Source organism: Rhinopithecus bieti, unplaced genomic scaffold (assembly GCF_001698545.2).
Source record: "Rhinopithecus bieti isolate Rb0 unplaced genomic scaffold, ASM169854v2 scaffold_50922, whole genome shotgun sequence".
In the NCBI taxonomy this organism is placed as follows: Eukaryota; Metazoa; Chordata; class Mammalia; order Primates; family Cercopithecidae; genus Rhinopithecus; species Rhinopithecus bieti.
The window spans coordinates 892,786-919,695 of record NW_016820247.1 but is presented as its reverse complement, the minus strand read 5'-3'; the positions used below and the strand labels follow the sequence as shown (position 1 = coordinate 919,695).

The 26,910-nt window shown below is 40.2% G+C and overlaps 1 protein-coding gene across 2 annotated transcripts in view; it reads left to right on the top strand.

Moving 5' to 3' along the window:
• The first annotated feature begins 6 nt into the window (after positions 1-6).
• FNIP2 (folliculin interacting protein 2) overlaps positions 7-26,910 on the top strand; it is a 140,446-nt gene continuing 113,542 nt past the window's right edge. For both annotated transcript variants that reach the window (XM_017859712.1, XM_017859710.1), the window contains exon 1: positions 7-180. In XM_017859712.1, the coding sequence (XP_017715201.1) occupies positions 74-180 (107 nt within the window). In that variant the 5' untranslated portion in view covers positions 7-73. The remainder of the gene's footprint in view (positions 181-26,910) is intronic.

Sequence of the window (26,910 nt, the reverse complement as noted above, 5' to 3'; positions counted from 1 at the left end):
CCCCGGCTGCGCGCTGAGCCGCCGGCCCCCCGAGCGCCACGGCCGGAGCTGCGGCGGCGGCGGCGGCGGCATCATGGCCCCGACCCTGCTCCAGAAGCTCTTCAACAAAAGGGGCAGCAGCGGCAGCTCCGCGGCGGCGTCTGCCCAGGGCAGGGCTCCTAAGGAAGGACCAGCCTTTAGGTAAGGGGTGCCGGGGGGCTACTCTGGCGCGGGACCCGAGTTGGCTTCGGTGCTCGCCGGGGAGGGGACGGGTAGGGGAAGGGGCCGGGTAGGGGAAGGGGAAGGGGCCGTCCGGGACGGCTCTGCCCATCGCCGGCACCTGGTCCCGGGCTTGTCAGCGTGGACGCGCCTGATCCGAGTGTGGCTCCGGACTCTCCGTGACCCTTCCTCCCTCTCTTCCTCCACAACTCGGGGTCCTTCCCCATTTCAGAGTTCTCTTGTGCTCCTTGGGGTTCCCAGGCGTGCGCTTGCTTGGCTGTGGCGACGGGAGATTCTCCGGTTATTGGGGTGAACCCCTTCCGGGCAGAGCCGCCTGGGCGCCTCTGCGGGCCCAGCAAAGCTGTGAGCTGTCATTTTGAGGGCAGCTCCAACCTATTGTGTACGTGACAGTGTTTTGAAGTTCTGAAGGAGCAACAGTCACGAAAAAGGCATCTTTCTTCTTTCTTGCCATATATGACAAGCTCTCAAACGGATGAATGAAAGTATATAATTTCCACATCATTTGGAAGGTTGAAGCCGCATGATGTGTGGAAAGGGGGAGTAAGATGCAATTATGAAATTTCCGAGATTTCAAGTGATCAAAGCTGATAATGTATGTTTAATAGATTTGATCTCTCGAACACATACCTTTGAATATTGATAGCATTATGGGGAGCTTACTATCTAAAATGCTTTATGTTGATTTCAGTCGTTTACTTTTCTAACAATGCGGTGAGGTAGTCCCATTTTACAGGTGAGGAAACTTAAGAGTCACGGAGAACTTAGGCGGCTTGCCCAAAATCCACAGCTGTCAGTGGTAGAGCCTGTGTTTTGACCCAAGCAGTTTGACCACAGATTCCAGTCTTTAAAATCCCTATGCTATTCTGATTTCAAGGGCTAACTTTTAAAAGATGCCTTAAAATGTCCTATATTGCTTTTGAGCACAAGTATGTTGAGAGGTTTATTTGTCTTTAACAATTTTTCAGCACATTTTAAAATTGAGCATCAACTCCCAATTCTGACACTCTTCTAGGTACTTTTGGCCAAAATGTCTTGCAAAACAGTTCATTGTTAAACAGATCTAGACCCAGTATAATAAACCTTTTAAAAGTTCGAAGTGAAACTTTGAAATAAATTCTGAATTAAGTTTTATGTTCTAGATTTTGCTTTTCTTGAATTCCATCATTGAAAACAGTCTCTCACTGTGGTCATGTGAAAATTAAATAACGTGTGTGTGCGCGCGCGCGCGCACGCATGGAAGGCATATTGTGAGGACTTTAAACTCCCCGAGTTAAATTCTCATGTTTTCTTTAGGCTAACGAGCCTTATAATTTGATTGGGAATTCTATGCCTTTTGCTAGGCTGAGTACTAGTGATGCCATGTACTTCTCAGAATGGTAGAATTACTTCGGACCCAAGGTGTGTAATTTCGTCCCTTCCCTCTCTGTAACCCAGACTTTATCAAGGGTACAAAGCCTGGAGCGGAAGAGGCATGTGGTGTTACAGGTGTCTGTATGTTGGCAGCTTTTGCCAAGGACATTTAAAGCCATTTGAATGCAGGAGGAGATAGTGGCGGTTACACTGTCATTGTTTTCTGTGCTCCTTGCCCAGTTGCCGACCACCATTTCTTCTATCCACAAGTTTGACTGAGTGTATTTGAACAAAAAAAATTGGGGCTATATTTAGGGCTTTGGGCCATATTAGGGAAATGGATTCCCACTTCGTGGAAACATTTTCAGTAGTGTTCTGACTTCTCATTTGTGTATAATGAAGAACAGAAAATCGTGCCAAGTACGGTTTTTTTTGTTGTTTTTTTTTTTTGTTGTTGTTTTTTTTGACCTCGTTAGGATTTTCTACAAGTATTTGAGGTCGATGTTTTTGGAGAATTTGGGGATCCCAGTTGAACATCCTACTTGATGAGGGTCCCCTTCAATAGTGTCCCTGATAGAGGTCACCATGGCAAAGAAAGTAAAGTAGCAGATGTGAGCAAGGATGCTGGAAGATGGGAACAAACCATCCTGTGCTCACCAGACTGACAAAGGAGACCCCAAGCAAGTCTTTCCTTTTGCTCTTTTCACCTGGCTTAACTCTAAGATGCTGTGTAGCTGGCCTGGGGAAAGCTTCCAGGAAAACTTTTCTCTCTACCTAAAAAATTGTGAACCTTGTTTCATTTTATCCAGATTTTGCCAAATAGGAGCTGGTATGTACTTCGGGGGGAACAAGGTGCCTTATTGCAGGGCATTAGCTGCCCTTGGGAACCTACCTTGTAGTTGAATAGTTTTAGAAGTGAAGGTAAAACGCTTAGATTAAAAATCAAGTATTCCTAACATGAATTTGTATTCTTCAGTGCATTTAAATACAGGATGTAACTTGTTTATCTGGAGATTGAAAATTCACTGAGGATTCAGGTAGACTTTTGGGGCAGTTTTTTAATGTATATGGGGGAAAATCTAAGATCCAACTTTTTGTTTTAGAGTTCGTATATTTTCTGTTTCCATGATGGACTTTCACTGGTTATTTTAAACTTTTCTCAGAATTGTTTTGCCCTTGTTGTTAGTCATTTTACTCTTGTGCACTTCCTAGTCCCTTCGCTGGGCTTATGACTGTTCTCATTCCTCCAGTTTTTACACACTTGATTAGAGAGGAAATCTGTTGTCCAATATAACTAGTTTGTTGTCCAATATAACTAGTTTATCTCCCAGGTCATTTTCAGGACTTCATGCTTCCTGGCATTTCATCTAAAAACAGGATCATCACAGTCAAGATTTCTTCTGGAGTATTTCCTTTAGGATCTTGACAGAAAGCCCTTTTCATAGCTTTGAGGAAACAGGTTGCTAGGAAAACAAAAGAAATCACGATTGATCAAACTTACGTGTTTGGGAGTAGTTAAAAATGCTATATGATTATGGTATTTACATTTGAATAATGCTTTGTACCAGAAAATAAATTAGGATCCCCCCCAAAAAAATGATGTGTGCAGTGACTCAAGTCAGAAACAGAATTATATTCTTGGTTACCTAGGATTTAAGGCCAGGACGTTTTCAAGCCATGCTATGCCCAGTGACTGACAGATGTGGTTCAAGTTTGAAGCGTTATCTTAAAGTTGTTCTTGCTGCTGCTGTTGTTTTTTCCATGTCTTTTGTAAATTAATGGGGCAGTTTCCCCCTAAAATGTGTATTTAGCAGGGAGGTAAAAAGACCCTGGACTATCAGATGTTTTATTTTGGAGCAGTTAAATGAAGTAGGGAAGCATATATATTATCTGGGATATGAAGAACAAGTGAAGGCATTGCAGCTGCTTGTTACCTACCTGTGTGAATGCCAGAGAACAGTATACCTAAGGCCAAATGGCCTAGTTAGTGCTAATCCCCACTGTTTTGGTAGAACAAATTTAATCTGTTATAGAGTTAGTATAAGTGTAATGTAATCCACTTATCAAATAGCATCTGATGCCTCTGTGCTTGTGGCTTGGTGCTCTACCTGTATAAATCCAGGCAGGACACCCATGGTCTCACCTACTGAAGTTTACAATCTAAAGGACAACAGATTGTACACCAAGTTGAGTAAATAGCAGACCACACACTGGAAACTATAACAAACAGGTAAACACTGATAAAGAGTGGATTTTTATATAAGCACAGAATTGAAAACTTACTTGCTGTTCTTGTGCTTGGAGTGATTAAGGGCAGGATTGTGATTTACTCTCCCCTCATATGGAGGGAAATTACTCAGAAGTTCTTCCTCCCCTCCCACTAATAAGTCTCCAGATGCAAGTATTTCTAATGAGATTTGTTCTGAGGTAGGTTGGAGAATATTTTGGAAAAAAACAGTTTTGTTCTAGGACACTCAACATTTTTAATGCCAATAACGTAAAACGTGACATATAAATAGCGGTTTTGATTTCTTTTGACTACTTTCTAAAAGAAAGTCTTTCTGTCGATTTTTCTTGCTTGCTGCCTTGGATCTACTGGCATACTCCTTACGTCATATCTCCTTGTCCTGCAAGATACTATGCACTGGTTAGTGATTTTTTCAGAGGTGAAGAAGGGAACCCTTCCTTTGAACGCAGTGAGTTCTATTAAGAGCACTTGGAACACAGATTGAGGAGGCCATTGATTTAGCCCTGCCTACTGCACCATGTTGATGTGAGACTCCACAAGACTCCATTTTTCTGATCCTCAGCTTTGTCATTTGTAAAGTGACAGCATCAGACCTATGAAATAGAGTTGTGGTCAGGAGGTAATGAGCTTGAAAATCTTTTGAAAAGAATAGCATGCAATACAAAATGATTTTAAGTATTACCAAGCATCTTTTTTTAGGTCATGGAGTTCAGTATTATTCCTGTTGAGGCTTTATGAAAATGGAACGATTTTTCAGAGGCCGTTTTCTTTCCGTAGCTGAGAGACTTGAGACAGAGCTGAAGTGAACTGTTTTCACTTGCGTATTAGTTTTTTAACCTTGATGCAGTCAGTCATGAAACAGAGATCTTAAGTTTTCAGAGAGGTCTTAAAGACGTTCAGTGGGCACTCACTCAAACCTGGTAGAGATGACGGGGCATCAGAAAGATTCTTAGAAATACGGTGTGTTTGTTTTTTCAGAGTTATTTGCAAATTTTTATTATCAAGAATAAAATCGCATTTAGCCAAAAAAGGAAATTGGTTAAGCAAAATGATATAGTCGCACAATGGATGACATTCTATAGCAGCCGAATCATAATTTTATACACAGACACCAAAACACAGAAAAATGTTCTCAATAGAAGTAAGAGCAACTCTAGTAGCCTGACTTCACCACTGTGCAATCTATGCATGTAACAAAATTACACTTATACCCATAAATTTATATAAATTTTAAAAAGTAAAAGCAAGTTATGAATTTATGTGAAAAACATTTAAAAATAGGAGCGATTATGCATGTGCAGCATAGGCCAGCAACACTCTACACCAACATATTATAACAGTGGTTGCCAAGAGGTAGGTGAAAATTTTATTTTAATTTTTTATGTTTTATTCTTGTTGGTATTTTTGGATTTTGCTCTAATGAATTTGTGTTACTTTTGTGATTTGGATTATTTTAAACCTAAATATTCTAGATTATTTAACTATTAGATTATTTAACTATTTAAAGTAACTTAAATAGCATTTAGCATATTCTACACCATGAGGTAATAGAGTAAGGATAATGTTTATAGAGAAACCTGATTTGAATACATTTCTTCATAGAATCTTTCTTCTTCATCAAAACAACTGTTTAGTCCTATTATCTATTATTATTATTTTTTTTTTTTTTTTTTTTTTCTTTTTTTTTTTTGAGACGGGATCTTGCTCTGCCGCCCCAGGCTGGAGTGCCAGTGGCCGGCTCTCAGCTCACTGCAAGCCCCGCTTTCCCCGGGGTTCATGCCATTTCTCCTTGTCATCCAGCCTCCTCCGAGTAGCTTTGGGACCTACAGGCGCCCCGCACTCGTCGCCCGGCTAGTGTTTTTGTATTTTTTTTTAGTAGAGACGGCGTTCTCACCGCTATTAGCCAAGGATGGTCTCGATCCTCCCCCATGACCCGGCTGTGATCCGCCCGTCTCGGCCTCCCAAAGTGCTGGGATTACAGGCTTGAGCCACCGCGCCCGGCCTTAGCTCCTATTATTAAAAGTAGTATGTTTGTTATGAAGTTTAATGTATTTAAAACCTAAATTTGTTACAAACCTCAGAGGCCAAGTTAATTGGCAATGTCAATAATGATAGGAAATATGTATGTGCAAAATGTTTAGTAGTTTGACAGGGTCGCTACTTCACCTGAGCTTCAGAGCCTAGTGTAGTCTTCCTGAGGGCTCAGAGTACAGTTTAGGAGCTGCATGCAGCTCAAGCTTTATTTGAAATATGTTTAGAAAAGACTGACACAGTCCTTTGGATTTTGAGGGAATGTGGATAAGAGGGCTGGATTAGATGTTTTAAAAGCTAAAACATGTAGTTATAATTTTAAGTCCTGAAATGTGAATTTGTCATATGATGCATTATTATTTGATTTAGTGGGTGGTACTAAGAGATGGATGGAGGCATATGGTCTTTTAATGCATGGAGGAGTATACAGCTCCAAAAAGAGCACTGGTTTTTGTTGTTGCTTCAGGTTGTGTTTCTTGTGGTTTGCCTGTAAGGTCAGCCTAAGGAAGCTACTTTGCCATTGAGTTTCCTTGGAAATGGAAGCTGTAAAAGATTGTCCTTGCCGTCATGAAATACTTTGGCTGCCAGCATGAACTCCTGGTGGGTGAATCTGATTTGGGAACTGGTAATGTGCTTTATTTCTCCAGCCACTGTTTTTCTTGGTGTGGGTGAAAAGAAACAAATGTTTTATACTGATTGTACAAGCCCCTTGGCTTAGTGTGAATTGTTAGGCCTGCACTATGAGATCATGTACTTCGCTGTAAAAGTAAGTCTTTCCTTTGGATGTAAGAGTGCTGAAATATTTGGTGAGTTCCTACTTACCAAGCATTCTTTATCTCAGATTTGTGAAAAATGATTATTATGTAAAAAAGGAAAAACAGGATGGACTTTTCCAGCTAACTGGCCATGTAACAGTGATTTCCCTCAACCCCACCCCATCTGTAAATGGAACATCCATGACTCACTTCTCATGGCCACACAGACACTTTTGTAACCAGTGCTTGAATGGGAGGGTGGGATGGGGATGGAAGGAGATGGGCTGGCACCCCACTTGTGTTCAGCCAGAATCTGTCCAGCTGCCTTTATAATGGACTTCTGAAAAGGACAATGTGCCTTCTCATGCATCATGCTACATATTTTTTTTTCCTTATTGCACTTTCTGTTTGTGCCAGAATAATACAGTATATTAAGCGCAATAAAATGTAGCCATTAATACTATAATGTTGTGGATAAATGTTGTATAGCAGAGTACTCTTTCTGTTATATAAGATTTTAGTATCAGCATGAGTCTGGATCCCTGATTATCATATTTCTGTCTCCTGAACTGTGTGCCTTCATTTCTAGGAATTATTTTTCTAGTTATTTGTCCCTGTAAACTTGTTTAATTTGTAGATTATACTCTAGAATTTGTGTCCATCATAGTGCTATAAGAGATTTATATATTGGTTTAGACGATGATTTTATCACCACACCTAAGACTTTTTAATCATAAATAAGAGATTTCTGTATTTGATATATATCTTTAAATAAATGACTGGGTGTTTGGTTATGTACTGATGTCTAATTGAAAATGACAACCAATTCATGCAGGATATCTAAGTGAGAGTGAGCACTGAGGCAGTAGAAATTCATCCCCCAAAAGCTGAGGGGGACTAATTGAGAACCTATGTATCTGATGGGGACCTCAGCCTGTTTCCCAGTAAGGACAGTTGCATGTTGTCATGGCAACTCTTCACAAGTTGAAGACAAGTTAGACGTTAACCTGCACATTCCTCAAGAGATGAAACAGGTGTTGATTTACGATGTGTTAGGAAGCAGCAGCAAATTCACCAGTCCAGTTGATTCTGTCTTTAACGCCTTATAATACTTCAGACTGCCAACTCTCTCTCTAATATGCCTGGAAAATTGGACATTTTCTTTTTTTGTCTTATAGTCAAAACCTTTGGGGTTATGGGGGGAAAAGTATATTATCATTCGGTTCTTCATTAGCTGTCCTCACTCAAGTTCTTTTATAAAATGTGATTAAAAAATAGTAACAAAAATACCTTTTAAATTCAATGCCACAAAGTCTTTTAAATTTAAAGCATACATCTGAAATAACTGCGAATGAAACAGGAGGACATACATGTGATAGTTACAGCATGGCTGTGAGAGTTCTTCTAAATCCTAGCCTTGCCATTGTATCTCTGCTTTTAATGCAGTGCTTGGCAGGAAGTTGGCGTTTAATAAATACCTGTTGAATGAATGAATGCATTCAAGAGTTTTGAACACTGATAATCCATAAACAGTCTCTAGTAGTCCAGAATCTGATCTCTTGAAATATTTCTTGATGTTTCTAGCATGCATTTTGACATTTTAGAAAATGAATCTTGTTACAGATGGCTCAAAGAAATGTCCTCCTTTTGTCAATATTAGTGAATTATTTTTCTGGTATCAAAATGATAGGGTAAAAGTGCTCTAACAGTTGATTGATCTGCACCCCCACCTCCCTAAGAAAACCTTTAAGAAGACACTTGCTTGAGTAATATATCAGAGATCCAGTTATGAAATCCCACAGCTGTCAGAAATGACCTACTGAAAAATGATTTAAATATTTATGAAGCTATGAAATTGTTAGCTGTGGGTTGATGATGTAGAACTCTTCTCTATATACTTTTTAGATTCATTTGAATTCTTGTGTGGCTTGCTAAAACTGAAATACATTATGGAATGAAATGAGCAAATTGGTTCTCTCAAATTTAAGATAATAGTACACTTAATTGTGAAAACAATATTGGTATTCTGAACCCTGCAAAGACTATATATTTGCATGTTAAATGAAGTAAGCACTTTAGAAAAAAAAAATGGAATCATCTCTGCTTTCTCTGTACGATTTTTCTGTTTGAGAAACTAACTTAGAAATGGCTTTGTGAATCTGACATGTTCTTTAAAAAGAATGTGCCAGACTAACATATTAATGGTGGCCTACACTGTGTGAGGAGGTGAGCCATGAGTAAACATTTTCTCCAAGCATATGAGGCAATGACTGTTTGCTTTAGAATGGTACATTGAGTAAGTTAGTTGCTAGGACAGAAGGAGACAGCCAGAACTACTGGCCCTGCCCTGCACAGAGGGCAGAGATGGACCCCTGGTAGCCACTTGGTGCTGAGTGTGCAGGCTCCATGGAAGACCCTGTGGATGCTGGTAACTGGCCCCACAGTGGGGTTGCCATACATTGCTTCGCGCCATGTGTACCTGAGAAATTGCTTTTACATGAAATTGTGATTTTAAGATTTTTTTCAAACGTATCTGGTTAAAAGTTCATGTAAAATATGTTGAAATATAAGCCTCCTACTTCACACCCCAATCCCTCTTCCCAAAGGCTACCATTGCTGTACCAGTTTCTTTCGTATCCTTTTAGAAATACTCTATGCAAATATAAGAAAAAAATTCTTTCCCTCAGACAAAATGGTAGTTGCTGCCTACACTGTTCATCATTTTGCTAAAAGTTGCTTTGTATTCCTTTGAATAAATGCATATATAACACTTAACCCAGTAGTTCTCAAGTCTGGTGAGACACTAAAGTCACCTAGAGAGCTTTAAATGCCCAGACTACTTCTCAGAGATCTTGATTTAATAGATCTGGGCTGGGGCTTTATGTTTGTCTTTATGAAACTCTCCCTGGGTAATTTACGTGTGCAGCCAAGCACACTACAATAGTCTTCCCTTATCTGAGGTTTCACTTTCTGCTGTCAACCTCAGTCTGACAATATTAAGTCAAAAATTCAAGAAATGGACCAACTCTGGGTGCGCTGCCTATGAGTTTGCTCTGCCAGGAGCAGTACCATTTAAAAAAGAAGAAAGAAGATTCCAGAAACAAACAATTTATAAGTTTTGAATTGCACACCATTCTGAGTAGCACGATGGAATCTCCACTGTCACTTCATCTTATCACATAGGCATTTGTCATCTCACATCATCACAAGGAGAAGGAGGGTGACTATAGTACGATGAGATATTTCTTGAGAAAGAGATCACGTTCACGTAACTATGACTATAGTATATTAAAATTGTTCTATTTTATTATTAGTTATTGTCGTTAATCTCTTACTATGCCTAATTTATAAATTAAACTTTATCATAGGTATGTATGGGAAAAAGCATAATATATACAGGGTTTGGCATTAAGCACAGTTTCAGGCATCCACTGGAAGTCTTGAAAGGTATCCCCTGTGGATAAGAGGTGACTACTGTAATTTTAACCAGTTTTCTACTGATGGTGTATTTATTTTCAGGCTTTATTGTTAGAAATGGTGAACTTCCTGGTTGAAAGATTCTTATGCATAAGCTCAAGTATATTTCCAGGATAAGAACCCAGGATGGAATTTTTGCCAAATTGCACTCCAGAGAGGTTGCACCTGTTTATACACCTACCAACAGCATATGATAATGGCTGTTTAGTGAAGATGATTTAAAGTACCCTGAAGAAATAGCAGTGGTAGGGTGGTGGAGAAACTTGAACCCTAGATCATTCTTGGTAGTTGTTGATCACTTGTCTAGTTCAACATGTGTGCAGATTGTTAAACTCTTTTACAGCTCAGTTTGGCTGTGCTTTCCACACTTAAAAATGCTCATACATTTTTGACTCAGTAACTTAAGAGAAAAAACTTCTGTGCATGAAAATGTTTAAAAAACAAATGTTTGTGCACAAAGATGTTCTTTATATATTATCATTATAATGTTAAATAAAAGGATCATAACAATTGTCCAACAGCAGGAAAGTATCTAAATTGTTACGTCAGCTTTGTAGGATAGTAATGTAATAGTTAAATGATTATAAAGACTGTGTTAATATAAAATGTTTATGTTAAATGAAAACATCCAATACCAGTTGGTATCTACAAGATGAATATATTAGTAAGATATGCAAATGTATGACCAAGAACTAGAAAGAAAAACAGAAAAATAATAAAGAACAGTTGACATTATGGGGTGATGAGATTGTGGATAAATGGATAAATATCCTGTGTTGGTGGTGGTTTTTTTTTTTTTTTTTTTTTTTTTTTTTGAGATAGAGTCTCACTCTGTCACCCAGGCTGGAATGCAGTGGTACAATCACAGTTCACTGCAGCCTCGACCTCCCAGGCTTAAGTGATCCTCCCACCTCAGCCTCCCAAGTAGCTAGGACCACAGACAGGCATGCACCACCATACCCACTTTTTGTTTTGTTTTGTTTTGTTTTGTAGAGACGGGAGCAGTGGGGTGGTCTCACCGTGTTGCCCAGTGTAGTCTTGAACTCCAGGGCTCAAGTGATCCCCCAACCTGAGCTTCCCTAAGTGCTAAGTGCTGGGATTACAAGCTTGAGCCACCTTACCTGACCATAAATATCCTATAAAATGTGTGGGCAAAAAATAAAAATTAGAGGCCAGGCATGGTGGCTCATGCTTGTAATCCCAGTACTTTGGGAGACTGAGGTGGAAGGATCTCTTGAGTCCAGGAGTTTGAGACCAGCCTGGCAACAAAAGGAGACCCCATCTCTACAAAATAAAAAATTTAAAAAAAATTAGCTAGGCACATGCCTGTGGTTATAGCTACTTGTGGGTCTAAGGTGGTGGGATTGCTTGAACCCAAGAGGTTGAGGCTTTAGCAATGATCACATCACTGTACTCTAGCCTGGGTGACAGAGTGAGACCCTGTCTCAGAAAAAAAAAAAAAAAGGAAAATATAAAATTCTGTTATAATACAAATAGCCATTTATTTATGATGATAAAGATGTTGTAAACCTTGTTAATTAGTGAAGACATAAATGTAGCATATATACGTAAGTGACTTCCCTGAAATCTTTTAGAATGCTTTTAGAATAGCTATTTCTCAAGAATTTTAAGGGAGCCCATTCTAGCATTTAAAAAATAATAATATTCTTTACCATTTGCTTCCCTATACCAAGTGCTTTTTACTTAAGGCATTTCACACATGTCTCATAGTTATCCTTTGATGATAGATATTTTTATTATCCAATTTATAAATTATAAATTTTCCATAATTATGGATGAACACTTGAGGCTTGCCTGAAATTGAGTGGTTAACCAGTGACCCTGGGAATTCAAACTGAAATCAGTCAGCTCTTTATTAATACATCATTGGTATTCTCTCTCTGCAGATTAATATTTGAATTACTTAAGACTGAGATTCAGTGGTAGATTTTGTGAGGTTTATAAGAAAGTATTAAGTCTAGCCAAGCGTGGTGGCTCACGCCCATAATCCCAGCACTCTGGAAGGATGAGGCAGGCAGATCATTTGAGGTCAGGAGTTCAAGACCAGCCTGACCAACATGGCGAAACCCCGTCTCTACTAAAAACACACAAAAATTAGCTGGGTGTGGTGGCGTGCACCTGTAGTCCCAGCTACTCAGGAGGCTGAGGCAGGAGAATCGCTTGAACCCCAGAGGTGGAGGTTGCAGTGAGCCAAGATCGCGCCACTGCACTCCAGTCTCAGCAACAGAGTGAGATTCCGTCTCAAAAAAAAAAGAAAAAGAAAAAAGAAAGTATGAAGTCTGAGTACTATTTCTAGGAAGCTTACTGTTAATTGTGCAATAATATACATTACGTGTGAAAAACTAATTAATAATACAAAACAGTGGTTCGGGACCAAGTCTCTAAAGTCCTATTAAGATGAAAGGAAGGAGTGAGGGAGGGCTCTTTAGTCTGGGCTAGTTAGGGAGACTCTATGGAGGAGATAAGAGCTAATAGGTAGAATTCAGAGAGGTGAAAAACTTTTTACCTTAGAGGTGTTCCTGAGTTAAAAATGAGTGGACCAGTCTGTATGAAATCAAAGTATTCCTATGAGGCAAGATACATTTGGACCGAATTGTGCAAGTTGTTGCAAGCATTATTAATTTTAAATTTTAAATGTAGGTAACCCCAAAGTGTAGATGGGGAGGGTCTCCAGTCTATACTTTGAGTCTTATTAGAGTAGGGCCTTTGTTACAGATTTACATTTTTTGTTTGTTTTTGTTTTGAGACGGAGGCTCACTCTGTCGCCCATGCTGGAGTGCAGTGGCGCGATCTCGGCTCACTGCAACCCCCACCTCCCAGGTTCAAGTGACTGTCCTGCCTCAGCCTCCCGAGTAGCTGGGACTACAGGCGCATGCCACCATGCCTGGCTAATTCTTGTATTTTTTTTGGTAGAGATGGGGTTTCAGCATGTTGGCCAGGTTGGTTTCGAACTCCTGGCTTCAAGTGATCTGCCCATCTCGGCCTCCGCAAGGTGCTGGGATTACATACGGGAGCCACTGTGCCTAGCCTGGATTTACATTTTTGAATTCAAACCTGACTCTCCCACTTGCAATGTGGGGCACATTATCATCTCGAAATGAGTTTTTTTTGTTTTTTTTTTAATCTGTAAAACAGTTGTAAAGTTGCCTTTCTTGCAAATTTGTCTGAAGACTAGAGATAATACATATCAGTCATACTGCACAGTGCTTGGCAACTATTAGACATTCAATATGTAGTGTCTCTTGTAACTCTCAGAGACTTAAATATTATGTCTTTCCCTCCAGCTCTTTCCCTGTATTAAATGCATCTCTGCTGATCTCAGGGTTGCAGGGAAATGGCTAGTAGCTTGTCTTTACCAAAAGGTGGAGTTCCTGCTCTGAAGGCAATGTGGAGCCACTGAGGTTTTAAGTAGTGGATTGGTGGAGCAGCTTGCTAAACACAGGGACCTTAACTTAAATTTTGGTGCTGAGATGCAAGTTAGTGCAGTTTTAGTGTTTATGGTATATGATATCAGCAAGTAGAATGTATGTGTATTCCCCAGTCTTCCCTCTCTTTCCCCTATCCCAGACCTCTCTTATCTTCAAAGGGAAAAAACAAAACTCATACAAGCTGACGACTTCATACTCCCAGCCTTTAAGCTTCCCCTCCAGCCTGTGGCAAAATCTATACTTGGTAAACCTACCAGATAGACAACTATCTCTTTTTGTATCAATATCAGGAGCTTCTTTTTTGTTTTTTTCCTCAAATTAGTTTCCTGACAGTTCTCTTGCCTCTTTTGATTCATTTCCCAAACACTTATGAGAAGCCAATTATGACAGCGAATCCTAAAATTCCGGACTTTCTTCGAGGAAAGGAGTTTGTGTTTGAAAGCTCTTATTAATTCGGTTGCTCACAATTGTTACGTTTTTACAAATAGAAAAGGGAGAGGGTTGGAAAAAGGGAGGGAAAGGGAGAGGCATTTGTATCAGAAGCCAAGGGGAGAAAGCTCCCAATTGTCCAGCAATCTTATCTACAAAGTGCTAAATACTGCCAGTAATTCTATGTAGGATGTGGGTGCTGGTTTAGATAATGTGCCAAGGGAAGCAACGCAACCTCTGCTCACTGCAGCTAAAGCTGTTAAAAAGCAGTCTAGTTCCAGTAGGTGCAAATCCACACTTTAATTTGTTCATCATTTTGTCTTCATTCTTCAAGTCCAGTTTGTATTGGACTTTGATCTTATAGCTGATTACTGTGCCATGCTGCTCTTTAGTTTACTCCAGCAGAGCACTGAGTTTTACAGCTTGGACCGTTAAAGTCAATATTGTGTTTAACACAGCAGTAGCAGAGTGAGTTGTCTTGAGCTTTCTGTGACCTGCTAGCATGCTCAGCTAGCATGCTTAATGCTATTTAAGAGGAGAGTTCCTTTCAGAATTATGTCAAGATTAGCAATTGATGGTGAGAATTGTTGTGGTCCAATCACCATACCACAGTAGGTAACATCCCTGGGGTAAAAGCATTGCCATAATGTGTTAGACCTGTGCTATGCTCTCCATTTACTTTAGAAATCATTCTGTACAAGGCACAGGGCCTCCAACTCATCATTTTCCCTGCAGAGGTTTCCCTCAGAGATGTTTTTAGTTGGGGTGGGGCAAGTTACCTTCAAGGAGAAAATAATTGGGTCTCTCTTCTTTATTTCAAATTCCAAAGTATTGTGAATCTCCTTTATTACCTGTCTGTTCCAAAGACTCCACTTTTCTTTTCATCTTAGAAATATTTGGCATGTGGATCTAGACCAACTCTGCCTGAAGCACTGAGGCAAGCAGACTTGATCTTTTTTTTCTTTTTTGGTTGGCCTTCTCAAGAGTCCGTTCACCATCAGATTAGTGAAATAGAGATTCCTGTGTGGCCTTGTCAGGGCAGGGGATGAGGACATTTGAACTACTTTGCTCTAGGCTCTGGGTGGCCTAAAATCCTCACAGCTGGAATTCTCCATCTGGTCCCATCCAGTTCCAGAGCCTGGACCAGTTCAGCTTCCTAGGCTGAGGTTTGCATCAAAGCTTACAAGTAATGAAGGGTTTATTATGTCTTCCATTGCTTTCTCTTTCTTGGGGACCTAACTGGTATGAATGGAGGAATGTACATGAGTCACATTTCAGAGGAAAGCTGGACAGGATGTGAAAGTGGTGGGGAGATAATTGTAAACAAAAAGATTAAATAAAATCATGATATATAAAGTAACTTCCAAGTTTTGAGCCCAAATAATGTGGGTAGCATAATTAGTGGAAATAGGAAAGTTACCCTTGTAAGTTGGTTTTGTACATGTTGAGTTTAAGGTGCAGTTGGACACTCCAAGTTTTGATATTCATGAAGCTGTGGTTGTCAGAAGATATTAAGCCAATATTTGCCAAAGAGCCCAGAAAATTCATCTCTTGCTCTTTAAGACTTTTCTTTTTCTGTTCCCTCCTCCAGAATTACTTTTGTAGAAATTCTATTCCTTCTTCCAAACTCAGTTTAGATGCCACCTCTGATTATCTTTGTTGATTGCCCCAAATGGGCATGCTGCTCCCTTTAAACCAGTGGTCCCCAACTTTTTTGGCATCAGGGAACCGTTTCATGGCAGACAATTTTTCCACGGACAGTGGAGTGGGGAATGGTTTTGGGATGATTCAAGCACATTACATTTATTGTGTACTTTATTTCTATTATTGTAACATTGTAATAATGAAATAACTATGCAACTCACCAAATGTAGAATCAATGGGAGCCCTGAGCCTGTTTTCCTGGAACTAGACAGTCCCATCGGGGGGTTCATGGGAGATAGTGACAGATCATCAGACATTAGATTCTCATAAGGAGTGTGCAGCCCAGATCCCTCGCATGTGCCATTCATAATAGAGTTCCCACTCCTGTGAGAATCGAATGCCACCGCTGATCTGACGAGGTGGAGCTCAGGCTGTAATGCTCACTCATCCACCACTCACCTCCTGCTTTGTAGCCCGATTCCTAACAAGCCATGGTCTGGTACCAGTCTGTGACCCAGGGGTTGGGGATCCCTGCTCTGATTCTTCAATATGGCAGTTACCACATTCTACTAGCTGTTTTTTTTATTTATCCAAATACTTTACCAGATTATACCTTGAGAGCAACATGTATGTATGTCCCTGTAGTGTGTATAGCATAATACTCAGTACAGTACATTAGTAGGCGCTTGTTTAAATACACTTATTTGAACCTGCATTGTTTTCAGCTACTACCAGTACTTAAAAATATGTGAATTTATTAGCCAGTATATAAAGTTACTCTTTTTTTTTTTTGAGACAGAGTCTTGCTCTGTTGCCAGACTGGAGTGCAGTGGCACGATCTCGGCTCACTGCAACCTTGCTTCCCGGATTCAAGAGATTCTGCTACCTCAGCCTCTTGAGTAGATGGGACTACAGGCACGTGCCACCACGCCCAGCTAATTTTTGTATTTTTAGTAGAGATGGGTTTCACCATGTTGGCCAGGATGGTCTCGATCTCTTGACCTCGTGATCCGCCCACCTTGGCCTCCCAAAGTGCTGGGATTATAGGCATGAGCCACTGCACTTGGCCCCTCTCTTTTTTTAAACATAAATTTGTCTCCAAATTTGAAGTTTTAAGAACATCTCCATTATTTCAGAATTTAACAAATAAGTATATTTATCCTACCCATGGTTTGTCCTTTCTTTAATTTTAAATTTAATAAGAGATGAGGTCTTGCTATATTCACCAGGCTGGTCTCAAACTCCTGTGCTCAAGCGACCCTCCCATCTTGGCCTCTCAAAGTGGTAGAATTATAGGCATGAGGCCCCGTGCCCAACCCTACCCATGCTTCTAAAATGTATTTACTCCAGTTTTTTCCTTTCTAGTAACAGGGTTCTTTCTTTTTTCTTTCTTTTTTTTTTTTTTAACTTCAGAGACTCTCCTCTATAAATTGTTTAATTTTCGCCGGGCGCGGTGGCTCAAGCCTGTAATCCCAGCACTTTGGGAGGCCGAGGCGGGTGGATCACGAGGTCAGGAGATCAGACCCTCCTGGCTAATACGGTGAAACCCCGTCTCTACTAAAATACAAAAAACTAGCCGGGCGCGGTGGCGGGCGCCTGTAGTCCCAGCTACTCGGAGGCTGAGGCAGGAGAATGGCGGGAACCCGGGAGGCGGAGCTTGCAGTGAGCCGAGATCGCGCCACTGCACTCCAGCCTGGGCGACACAGCGAGACTCCGTCTCAAAAAAAAAAAAAATTGTTTAATTTTCTATACCAGTTCCAGCTTAGAGTTTTGAAATTCACTACCAAGAAATGTGTGGGGTATTTTATTTAAAATATACTGTTTTACATACGAAGGCAAAGTAATTATCATTTTGTTTCTGAGGTCATATCTGATTTACTCAGCATTTTTTTGGTTCTTCCCCTCTTCCTAGCTGATGTCTCTCTTTAGTAAATTCTTTCTGTCGAACAAAACTTAGAGTTTAGGGTCTGTCATAAGAATAGTTTGAAGGTCTTTTTTGCCTAAACCAATTCTGACCTTTGCCTGGACTGAAACTCATTTGCCATTTATCTGTTCCTAGAACCTTGAAAGGTCTTACTGTTTATTCCCTTTACTTGGGATTTAGCTGGTGAAAAAGTATTAGTGCCATCATCTACAGGGATGGCCCTATCCATGACCAGTCTCTCATCCGGGTTAATTATGGAAATGTTAAGTTCAGTCTTCACACTCATTGCTGAAAAGACCTCTGTGTTTATATTTCTCCTTCCAGAGAAATGCTTATCTGTCCTTTTGTTTTCTGGACCTAATCCAATTCTGTGTCCAAGATAAATATTCTACTGGTTTCATGCTGTTTTATCTTCATAAAAACAAGTCACCAAATACCTGTGTACTAATGCAATTCATATAGTAAAAACGTTAATTGCACAGGGGATTCAGATGAATAAAAGAATACTTACTTTAGTTTCTCATGGCCAGAGTTAAAAAAACAAAACAAAACTAGATTTACTAGTGCACAGGTCATATGCTATTACAGCTTCAAGGAGCTGCCAGAAGCTCATTCCTTCCGTTTGCATTTTTGTGAATGTCAGTTCTGAAATAAATGAACAAGCCCAGGACTTGAAAATAATTATTTCACCTATAAATTGTGCCTGTCCTCATATGGTAATGAGAGTTGACAGTGATTTCTATTTTCAAAAAAACAGCTTGGTTTGGGAAAAGGTGCCTGTAGTCAGTTTTTGCAAGCTTCTTTATTCTGTGAAATTTTGTTCCCTATTTTCTAAAAACAATAGTGACAAATTAACCAGAATCAAAGGCATTGCAATTTTTATCTAGGGTTTCTTTCTCCTTATTTTTTTGTGTGATTCTCTCTTCATGATGCTATACTCTTATTTTGCCACTTTAATTGACTAAGATGAAGTAATTTCTTAGTGGGGGTGGGGATAGGAAACAGCAGTGGGAGAGATTATCTTCAGAGTCTGTATTGCTTTTGGGGGTCTCAGCTTTTTTTTATTTTAATCTCTAAGTCTGTGGTTTTTGAATTTTACACTTGGGACAGAAGGATCCATGACTTTAGGTAGCCGATCCATCTCCCAAAGTCTAGGAGGGGAGGAACTTGGATTTAGCTGCTGTTGAGAAAGTTCAGAGTGTTTTCAGCCCCATGAGTGCAGTTAACCAGAGATCTTTTAATGGAATCATTTCTTTTCCTTGGCAAAGACAAAGATTTGTTTAGCCAATAAAATGTGGTGGGGATTTCAAAGAAGAAATGAGCTATGCATTTTAGAGGTTTAGGATGCCGAAGTTGGGAATTATATGTTGTACAAACCAGTTTTCCCATAGTTTTCTTTTCTAAAAATTGTGGTGGGAGAGAGGTGCGTACTGGTTAAATGTGCTGTTCTGTGCCAAAGACCAGTATTTCAAAGTATAAATGATAAAAGGAACTTAACTGTAAACTTGATATTTACATGAGTTTTATTTTCCAAAGCAGTTATATTTATTTTATAGACTAGGAAAAGGCTCACTCGCCAAGGCTACAGAGCTAGTTACCCATGTGGATAGGCCAAGATGTGGGACGCAGACCTTTTGATTCCTGCATCACACCTGAGCCAATTTTTAGTCCTATGAGTATGGCAAGTTCCCTTGTTGTGTGGTTAAAAAACTGTTATGAATTTATAGCTAAAATACATTTTTATGCTTTTAATTCTTACACAACTATATTCTCTTGTATGTTGGACTTTTTTATTTTCGTTAGACTTTTCTTCTTTCTGGCATTGAGGGGCTGAGACATAGAATATGTAACTCTGAAAATCAAGTCCAGCCTCTTTCGTGTGGTGGCTCTGCCTCATTTCTCTTTGCTCTTCCCCTCATACTCTTAAGTCCAGTCAAAGCGAATTTGTCTCAGTTCCCCAAACAATTTTGAGTTTTCTCTTTATGAGGACTTCTTTGTTTGGAACTTGGCTCCTCCCTTCCTTCTTTAACCTAACTCATTCCTAACTAGTGTGGTGATTAAGAGCAGGAGTGGGCTTGGAATCGGACTTCAGGTTTCGAATCCACACACTATCACTTAATAGCTGTATGATCTCGAACAAGTTGCTTAACCATGCCGTGCTATGCTGCCGTTTTCTCTTTGGTATGTTGGAAATAATAGTAACCACCTCATGGTGGTGGTATGAGATTTAAGTGGGTGGTTCTTGCAGTTAGGACTGTGCTGGGTGCGTAGTAAGTACTCTGATTCCTGGAAGCCTTTGCTGACAATCTGCTCTTTCATAGACTCATTGCACTGAGCACTCTGTCCCCCTGGAGTGTGATTCCTGTGCATGACTTACTACTCCCCTCTGAGGACAGGGATGACCATGCCAACTCTGATTTCGCTTTGCGATATAAGCGCTTGGTACGTATAGGCACAAGACAAATATCTGAATAAATCAATAAACAAAGGCCCACTTAGCTCATGCTATAATCTTATGTGTTTGACCTCCGCTTTTCTTTCTTTTGTGATGATCTTTTGCCTTTTATTTGGGGTTTTCGGTGAATAATTGTAGGAGAAGAGAACTAATAGGGAAGTTGAGCCTAGGTTGCTTTATAGCAGCTTCTGGAGTTGTAACACATGATTGCTTCATGCTGTTTGTCCCCTTTGGGAGAAGAGGCCGTACATATGGACAGGCCTCTTGAAAAGTTGCTGTATTCTGTAAGAAAAAATTAAAGTAGGTTCCACACAGAAAAGGCTAGACTCACAAGGAACTTGCAGGTTAACATTGACCGCAAGTCTGGATTTAATCTAATAACTGCTATAGCCTCCCTGCTCCCCAGCCCTCTAAAGGCAGGCTCACAGGATTTCCTGGCAATTCGTTGATCATCAGTTGTGCTGTGGCCATAATGTAGCAGTAGAAGCCACTTGACTCTTTACCTTCCATGCTTCATCTTTAGACAAGAGTAAAAACAATGTAAAAGGAAAAGCTTATGCGAGAGCAGGATATTTTCTGACTAAAAGTAATGATATTCCATTTTTTTCCCAACTCCAGGGGTTGTGACCTGGTTAGGTCCTGGTGGTGGTGGATGTGTTCTAGGTGAAATAATGCCTTACCTAAAGGAAAAGGGGGAGAAGGAGTTTGCTGTACTGCTGTAATTCTTTTGTTTAGAGTCATTAAAGGTTTGGTTTGGAGGGTAATACAAGAGTGATACTAGGGAATAATTGCTAAAGAATCAGTCAGATTTTCTTTTTTTTTTTTTAGTTATTTTATTTTATTATTTTTTATTATACTTTAAGTTCTAGGGTACACGTGCACAACTTGCAGGTTTGTTACATATGTATGCATATGCCATGTTGGTGTGCTGCACCCATTAACTCATCATTTACACTAGGTGTATCTCCTAATGCTATCTCTCCCCGCTCCTCACACCCCACAATAGGCCCCAGTGTGTGATGTTCCCCTTTCTGTGTCCAAGTGTTCTCATTGTTCAATTCCCACCTAGTGACGTGAGAACATGCAGTGTTGTTTTCTGTTCTTGCAAAGTTGGTGAGAATGATGTTCCAGCTGATCCATGTCCCTACCAAAGGACATGAACCCACCCTCTTTTTATGGCTGCATAGTATTCCATGGGCATATTGGCCAATTTTCTTAATCAGTCTGTCATTGATGGACATTTTGGAGTTGGTTCAAATCTTGCTATTGTGAATAGTGTCACAATAAACACCACGTGTGCATGTGGTCTTTATAGCAGCATGATTTATAAATCCATTTGGTATATACCCAGTAGTGCGTTTATGGCTGGGTTCAGAATGGTATTTCTACTTCTAGATTCCTTGAGAATCACCCACAGTCTGTCCACAATGGTTGAACTGTTTACAGGGTCCACCAACAGGTGTAAAGTGTTCCTGTTTCTTCCACATCCTCTCCAGCACCTGTTGTCCTACTTTTAAATGACCGCATTCTAACTGGTTTTTGAGGAGATATCTCATTGTGGTTTTGATTTGGCATTTCTCTGATGGTGATGGATGAGCATTTTTTCATGTGTCTATTGGGCTGCATAAATGGTCTCTTTTGAGAAGTGTCTGATTCATATCCTTCGCCTACTTTTTGATGGGGTTGTTTTTTCTTGTAAATTTGTTGGAGTTACTTTGTAGTCTGGATGTTAGCCCTTTGTCAGATGAGTGATTGCCAAATTTCTCCCATTCTGTGGTTGCCTGTTCACTCTGATGGTAGTTTCTTTTTGCTGCCAGGAAGCTCTTTAGTTTAATTAGATCCCATTTGTCAGTTTTGGCTTTTGTTGCCATTGCTTCTTCCTTACACCTTATACAAAAATTAATTCAAGATGGATTAGAGACTTAAATGTTAGACCTAAAACCATAAAAACCCTAGAAGAAAACCTAGACAATACCATTCAGGACATAGGAATGGGCAAGGACTTCATGTCTAAAACACCAGAATCAGTCAGATTTTCATGGGGCGGTAGTGAAACACAGAGATCACCTGATCCCAAGCTACTTTCACAGCTGAACTCTTCTACCCTTCACCCTCCAACCTCAGAGCCTCTGAAAGCAGTGTGTGTGTACGTGAAATCACAGGCTTTTACCACTCAATGCATTTTTTCATACCTAAGATACTGTGTTATGAAGGACAGTTCATTTATTTATTAGAATAATGGCTATAAGTTAACCTGGTTTTTATAGGATGGCCAGGTACTCTGACTGCCCTTTATAATGATGTTTCTGATATGTGCTCTGAACTCTAAAAGTAAACTTACAAATGAATTTATAGGATCCTCAATAGTAAATGTTCATTCAAAAGCATCTGTTGACAGTTTCCATATTCTAGGTACAAAGCATTGTTACAGTGCAAGAATGAATAAGGTAGCACCCTGCCTTTGAGGAGTTTAGTTCATGGAGGTTTGCTCCCTATTCCTGTGTTACCACATGTGTAACAGGAGCTAACAGTACAGATTAGGTATTCCTAATCCAAAAATCTGAACTGCTCCAAAATCAGAGTAGTTTCTGACTAAAAGCAATGAGAGTCCATTTTTTCCCAACTCCAGGGGTTGTAGTGGCCTGATTAAGTCCTGGCAGTGGTGGATGTGTTCTAGGTGAAACAATGCCTTACCCAAGGGAAAAGGGGAGAGAGCTTTGCTGTACTGCTGTGATTCTTTTGTTTAAAGCCATTAAAGATTTGGAGTAATGCAAGAGTGATACTAGGGAGTAACTTTTGAGCATTGATATGACACATCAAGCGGGAAATTCCACACCTGACCTTATGCATCATGGTCCCAACACAATCAAAACTTTGCTTCATATGCAAAATTTTAAAAAATATTATATAAAATAACCTTCCTGCTGTGTATATATAAGGTGTATATGAAAGAAACACAAGTGAATTTCATGTTGAGACCTGGGTCCTATCCCCAAGATATCTCATAATGTATATACAAATATTCCAAAATCTGAAAAAATGCCAAATCCAAAACACTTCTGATCCCTTGAGGGATTTGGAGTTTTTTCAGATTTCGGAATATTTGTAAATACATTAATGAATCCTATAATAAACTGTAGGATCCTGTTAATATCCTATTAATAAATCCTGGCCATGCTATAAAAACCAGGTTAACTTATAGCCATTATTCTAATAAATATTTTGGTTTGGATAAGGGATACTCAACCTGTATACCAAAAAGTAGGCACAAGGAGATCTTACAGAAGTGCTCTGTAGGCTGGGCATGGTGGCTCACGCCTGTAATCCCAGCATTTTGGGAGGCGAGGCAAGAGGATCATTTGAGGCCAGGAGTTTGGGACCAGCTACATAATGAGATTCCATCTCTCCAAAAAATTTTAAAAATCAGTTGGGCATGGTGATGCATGCCTGTAATTCTAGCTACTAAGGAGGCTGAGGTGGGAGGACCACATGATCCCAGGAGTTCCGAGCTGCAGTGATCTATGATCGCACCACTGCACTCCAGCCTGGGTGACACGATGAGACCCTGTCTCTAAAATAAAATGTAAAATAAAATGAATTATTAAAGTGCTCAATAAAGGTTTGTTAGATGATTTAGGTGTCTAAGCTTAGTAGTAGATACCTTTAATTTTCTTTTTTTTTTTCACTTAGCACTTTTTTGGATTTGTATCTTTTATTTGGAGAGTTAGATGCTAAATACACATTTTAAAGTTGTTTTTATATTTGTGCTCATAATTTCAAAATTCTTGTCTTCCCATCTTGTTTGCAGGTGATTTTCCAAAAATAAACACCAGGTTATCATGATTAGAATTCAACAGTTTTCTGAAAACCTAACCTAATTTAATGGAATGGAGAGAGAGGGGTGAGGGTAACAAGGTCGGTGGAGGAGGGGGTAGCAATAAATGAGAAGGTGGAATTTTATGATGGGAATTTGTGATTTCTCGCTCATCTCTCTCAGGCAGTATTGCTTCCAATCCCCTCTATAACTTCATTTTTATTTTTAGTGCCTACAGACACTCTAGTCTTTAGATGTTCCTTCTGCACTGAGAATCTTTTTTTTTTTTCTTGAGACAGACTGGAGTGCAATGGCATGATCTCGGCTCACTGCAACCTCCACCTCCCAGGTTCAAGTGATTCTCCTGCCTCAGCCTCCTGAGTAGCTGGGATTACAGGCAACTGCCACCATGCCTGGGGCTAATTTTTGTATTTTTAGTAGAGATGGGGTTTCTCCATGTTGGCCAGGCTGGTCTCGAACTCCTGACCTCAAGTGATCCACCTGCCTCAGCCTCCCAAAGTGCTGGGATTACAGGCATGAGCCACTGTGCCCAGCCTGCACTGAGAATCCTAAGAGAGTTTTCACGTTGGTATGTTTGTAATACCAGAAATTTTACCAGTTACAACCAGCTACTGTTGATGTGCAAGAAATTCTATTTCGGAATGCCAAAACAGAGGGTAATCCCTCCCTGCCCAGATGGTCCGATAAGACTGTCAGTAATGACCCAGTGTTTCATTTCCTGTGTGTTCTCTACATTTGGCATTCTGCAGTCTGAGGGTTATGTACATCAGGAATCTCGAGTGCAAGCGTGACATATACAGAAGGCTTGAAAATAGGTAAAACATGGTGGTAGGGGCAGCTGATATCAGGAACACTGTCCTTAGGGGATAACAGACAATGAGATCCAGAGAATGGAGATCTGGAGAAATTAGCCGGGCAGGGTGGTGTACATCTGTACTCCCAGCTACTTGGGAAGCTGAGGCAGGAGGATTGCTTGAGCCTAGGAGATCGAAGCTACAGTGAGCCGTGATTGCACCACTGCACTCTAGCCTGGGAGACAGAGCAAGACTCTGTCTCAACACACACCCACACACATCAGGTACTAAGTAGAGTCCTCATTATTTGCAGATTCCTTATTAGCAAATTCACCTACCTACCAAAATTTGTAACCACAAAATCAATACTCTCAGCACTTTCATGGTCACTCATGGACATATGCAGAGTGACAAAATATTTGAGTCACTTTACATGCATGTTCCCAGCTGAAGTCAAACAGGATAACACTCTGCTGTCCTGTATCAGCTTTTCTGCTATAAACAAGTGTCCTTTTCACAGTGAATTTAGTGCTTTTTATTTATTTATTTTGTTTTTTGCTTCTTCTTGGTAATGGCACTGTTGAGTTCCTGTGTATAGTGCTGAAGTGCTGTCTAGTGGTCCTACTGTAAGAGCTGTGATGTGCCTTACAGAGACAGTATATTTAGGTAAGCTTTGTTCAGGCAGGAGTTAATAGTGCTGTTGGCTCTGAGTTCAGTGTTAATGAAGCAACAATGTACATTAAATAGGGTATCTTTACCAGAAACACATATACACTATAAACCAAGGTATGTATTAATCTGTTGATGAAAATCTTGTAATCAGAGGCTTTCAGGAACCTAACCCTTGATTTCCCCCTAGAAGCAGTGGTTCGGTATTCACTAATTCAGTGGTCATGGTGACTTTATAGAACATAACTGCTTCACAGAATGAGAATGGACTGCACAGCGGAAGCCCTCTGCAGCACTCTGCAGCCTTAGAATGGAGAAGGTAAATGGGTGGCTTCACCCTAAGATGAGTTTTGGAGGCCAGTCCAGTTGAGGGATAGAATGAGGTAGGGAATCAAAGTGATGACTTATTGGCTTTGCAAGATCAACAGGTGAAGTCAGGATGGGTTTGATAAAGGAAGTTATCAAGGGACTGGAAGATTGTGTGAAGTCAGAGGGCAGGCCTGCAGGGAATAATTACAGCTGCAAAGATCAGAGGGTGTAGTCAAAGTCTTGCTGGAAAATGGGGGAAGGTAGAAATGAGGGCAGTCAAAGAAGGCAGAGAACAACACATTTGGTTTTGGATAGACCCTTCATGGGAACTTTGAGCTCAAGGGGGTGGTATAGGGATACTTAGGTCAGAGGACCCAGAGTGCTGATAAAGACAATTGGAGTGTGCCGACAAGGTGCAGCTGTCTGCGCAAATTTCCAGAAATTGCAAGAACCCTGAGACATGATTTTGGAATCCTAAATGTCCAGATGTAAAAGCAGGTATAAAGAGGCCTATGCAAAGTATCACATGAGTGGCAGGTTCTTTACTACACAGGATACAGTGTACTTTTTCAGTTACAGGATCCACAGCATTTTACTATGGAAAGATGCAGAGAAAGAATCAAGATTTGTTTACTGATTAGGTTTAGGGAGACGAGGGGAGGACAGGAGTGAATAGTCAAGAGTTGCTCCAGTTTTACTAATTGCTATAAGATGCGTTTTGTTCTACAGAGTTTGATGGATGTTATACTTCCAGAGTTGTCTTTATTATCTCATAATTCTTCAGTTTTCAGTTCCCTTATCATGTGATTTTCATTATTATGACATTTAAGATTGGCGAATGAGCTTACTTATGGTTTGATAAATAGAGGTAATGATTCCTCTCAGTTCTGTTTGCATGGGGGGTTGTGGAACTAGGTCAACTTCCTCTTGACTGTCTTTGAAGTTTCACTGACAATTCTGGACACTCAGATTCCAGCCTTCCAAGCTTTCCTACTGGCCACTGGGTTAGGTTTCATACCCCTTCTATTGGTTGCTGTGGTGGGGTTTGTAAATGGAACAGAGGCAAATCATACTTGTGCCCTACTATTGTGATTTATGTAAAGAGTTGTCTAGAACTGTGCTGCCCAGTTCAGTAAACACCAGTCACATGTCTAGTCAGCCCTTGAAATATGGCTAGCCAGAACTGAGACATTCTCTAAGTATAAAATTCACATTGGGCCGGGCGCGGTGGCTCAAGCCTGTAATCCCAGCACTTTGGGAGGCCGAGACGGGCGGATCACGAGGTCAGGAGATCGAGACCATCCTGGCTAACACGGTGAAAC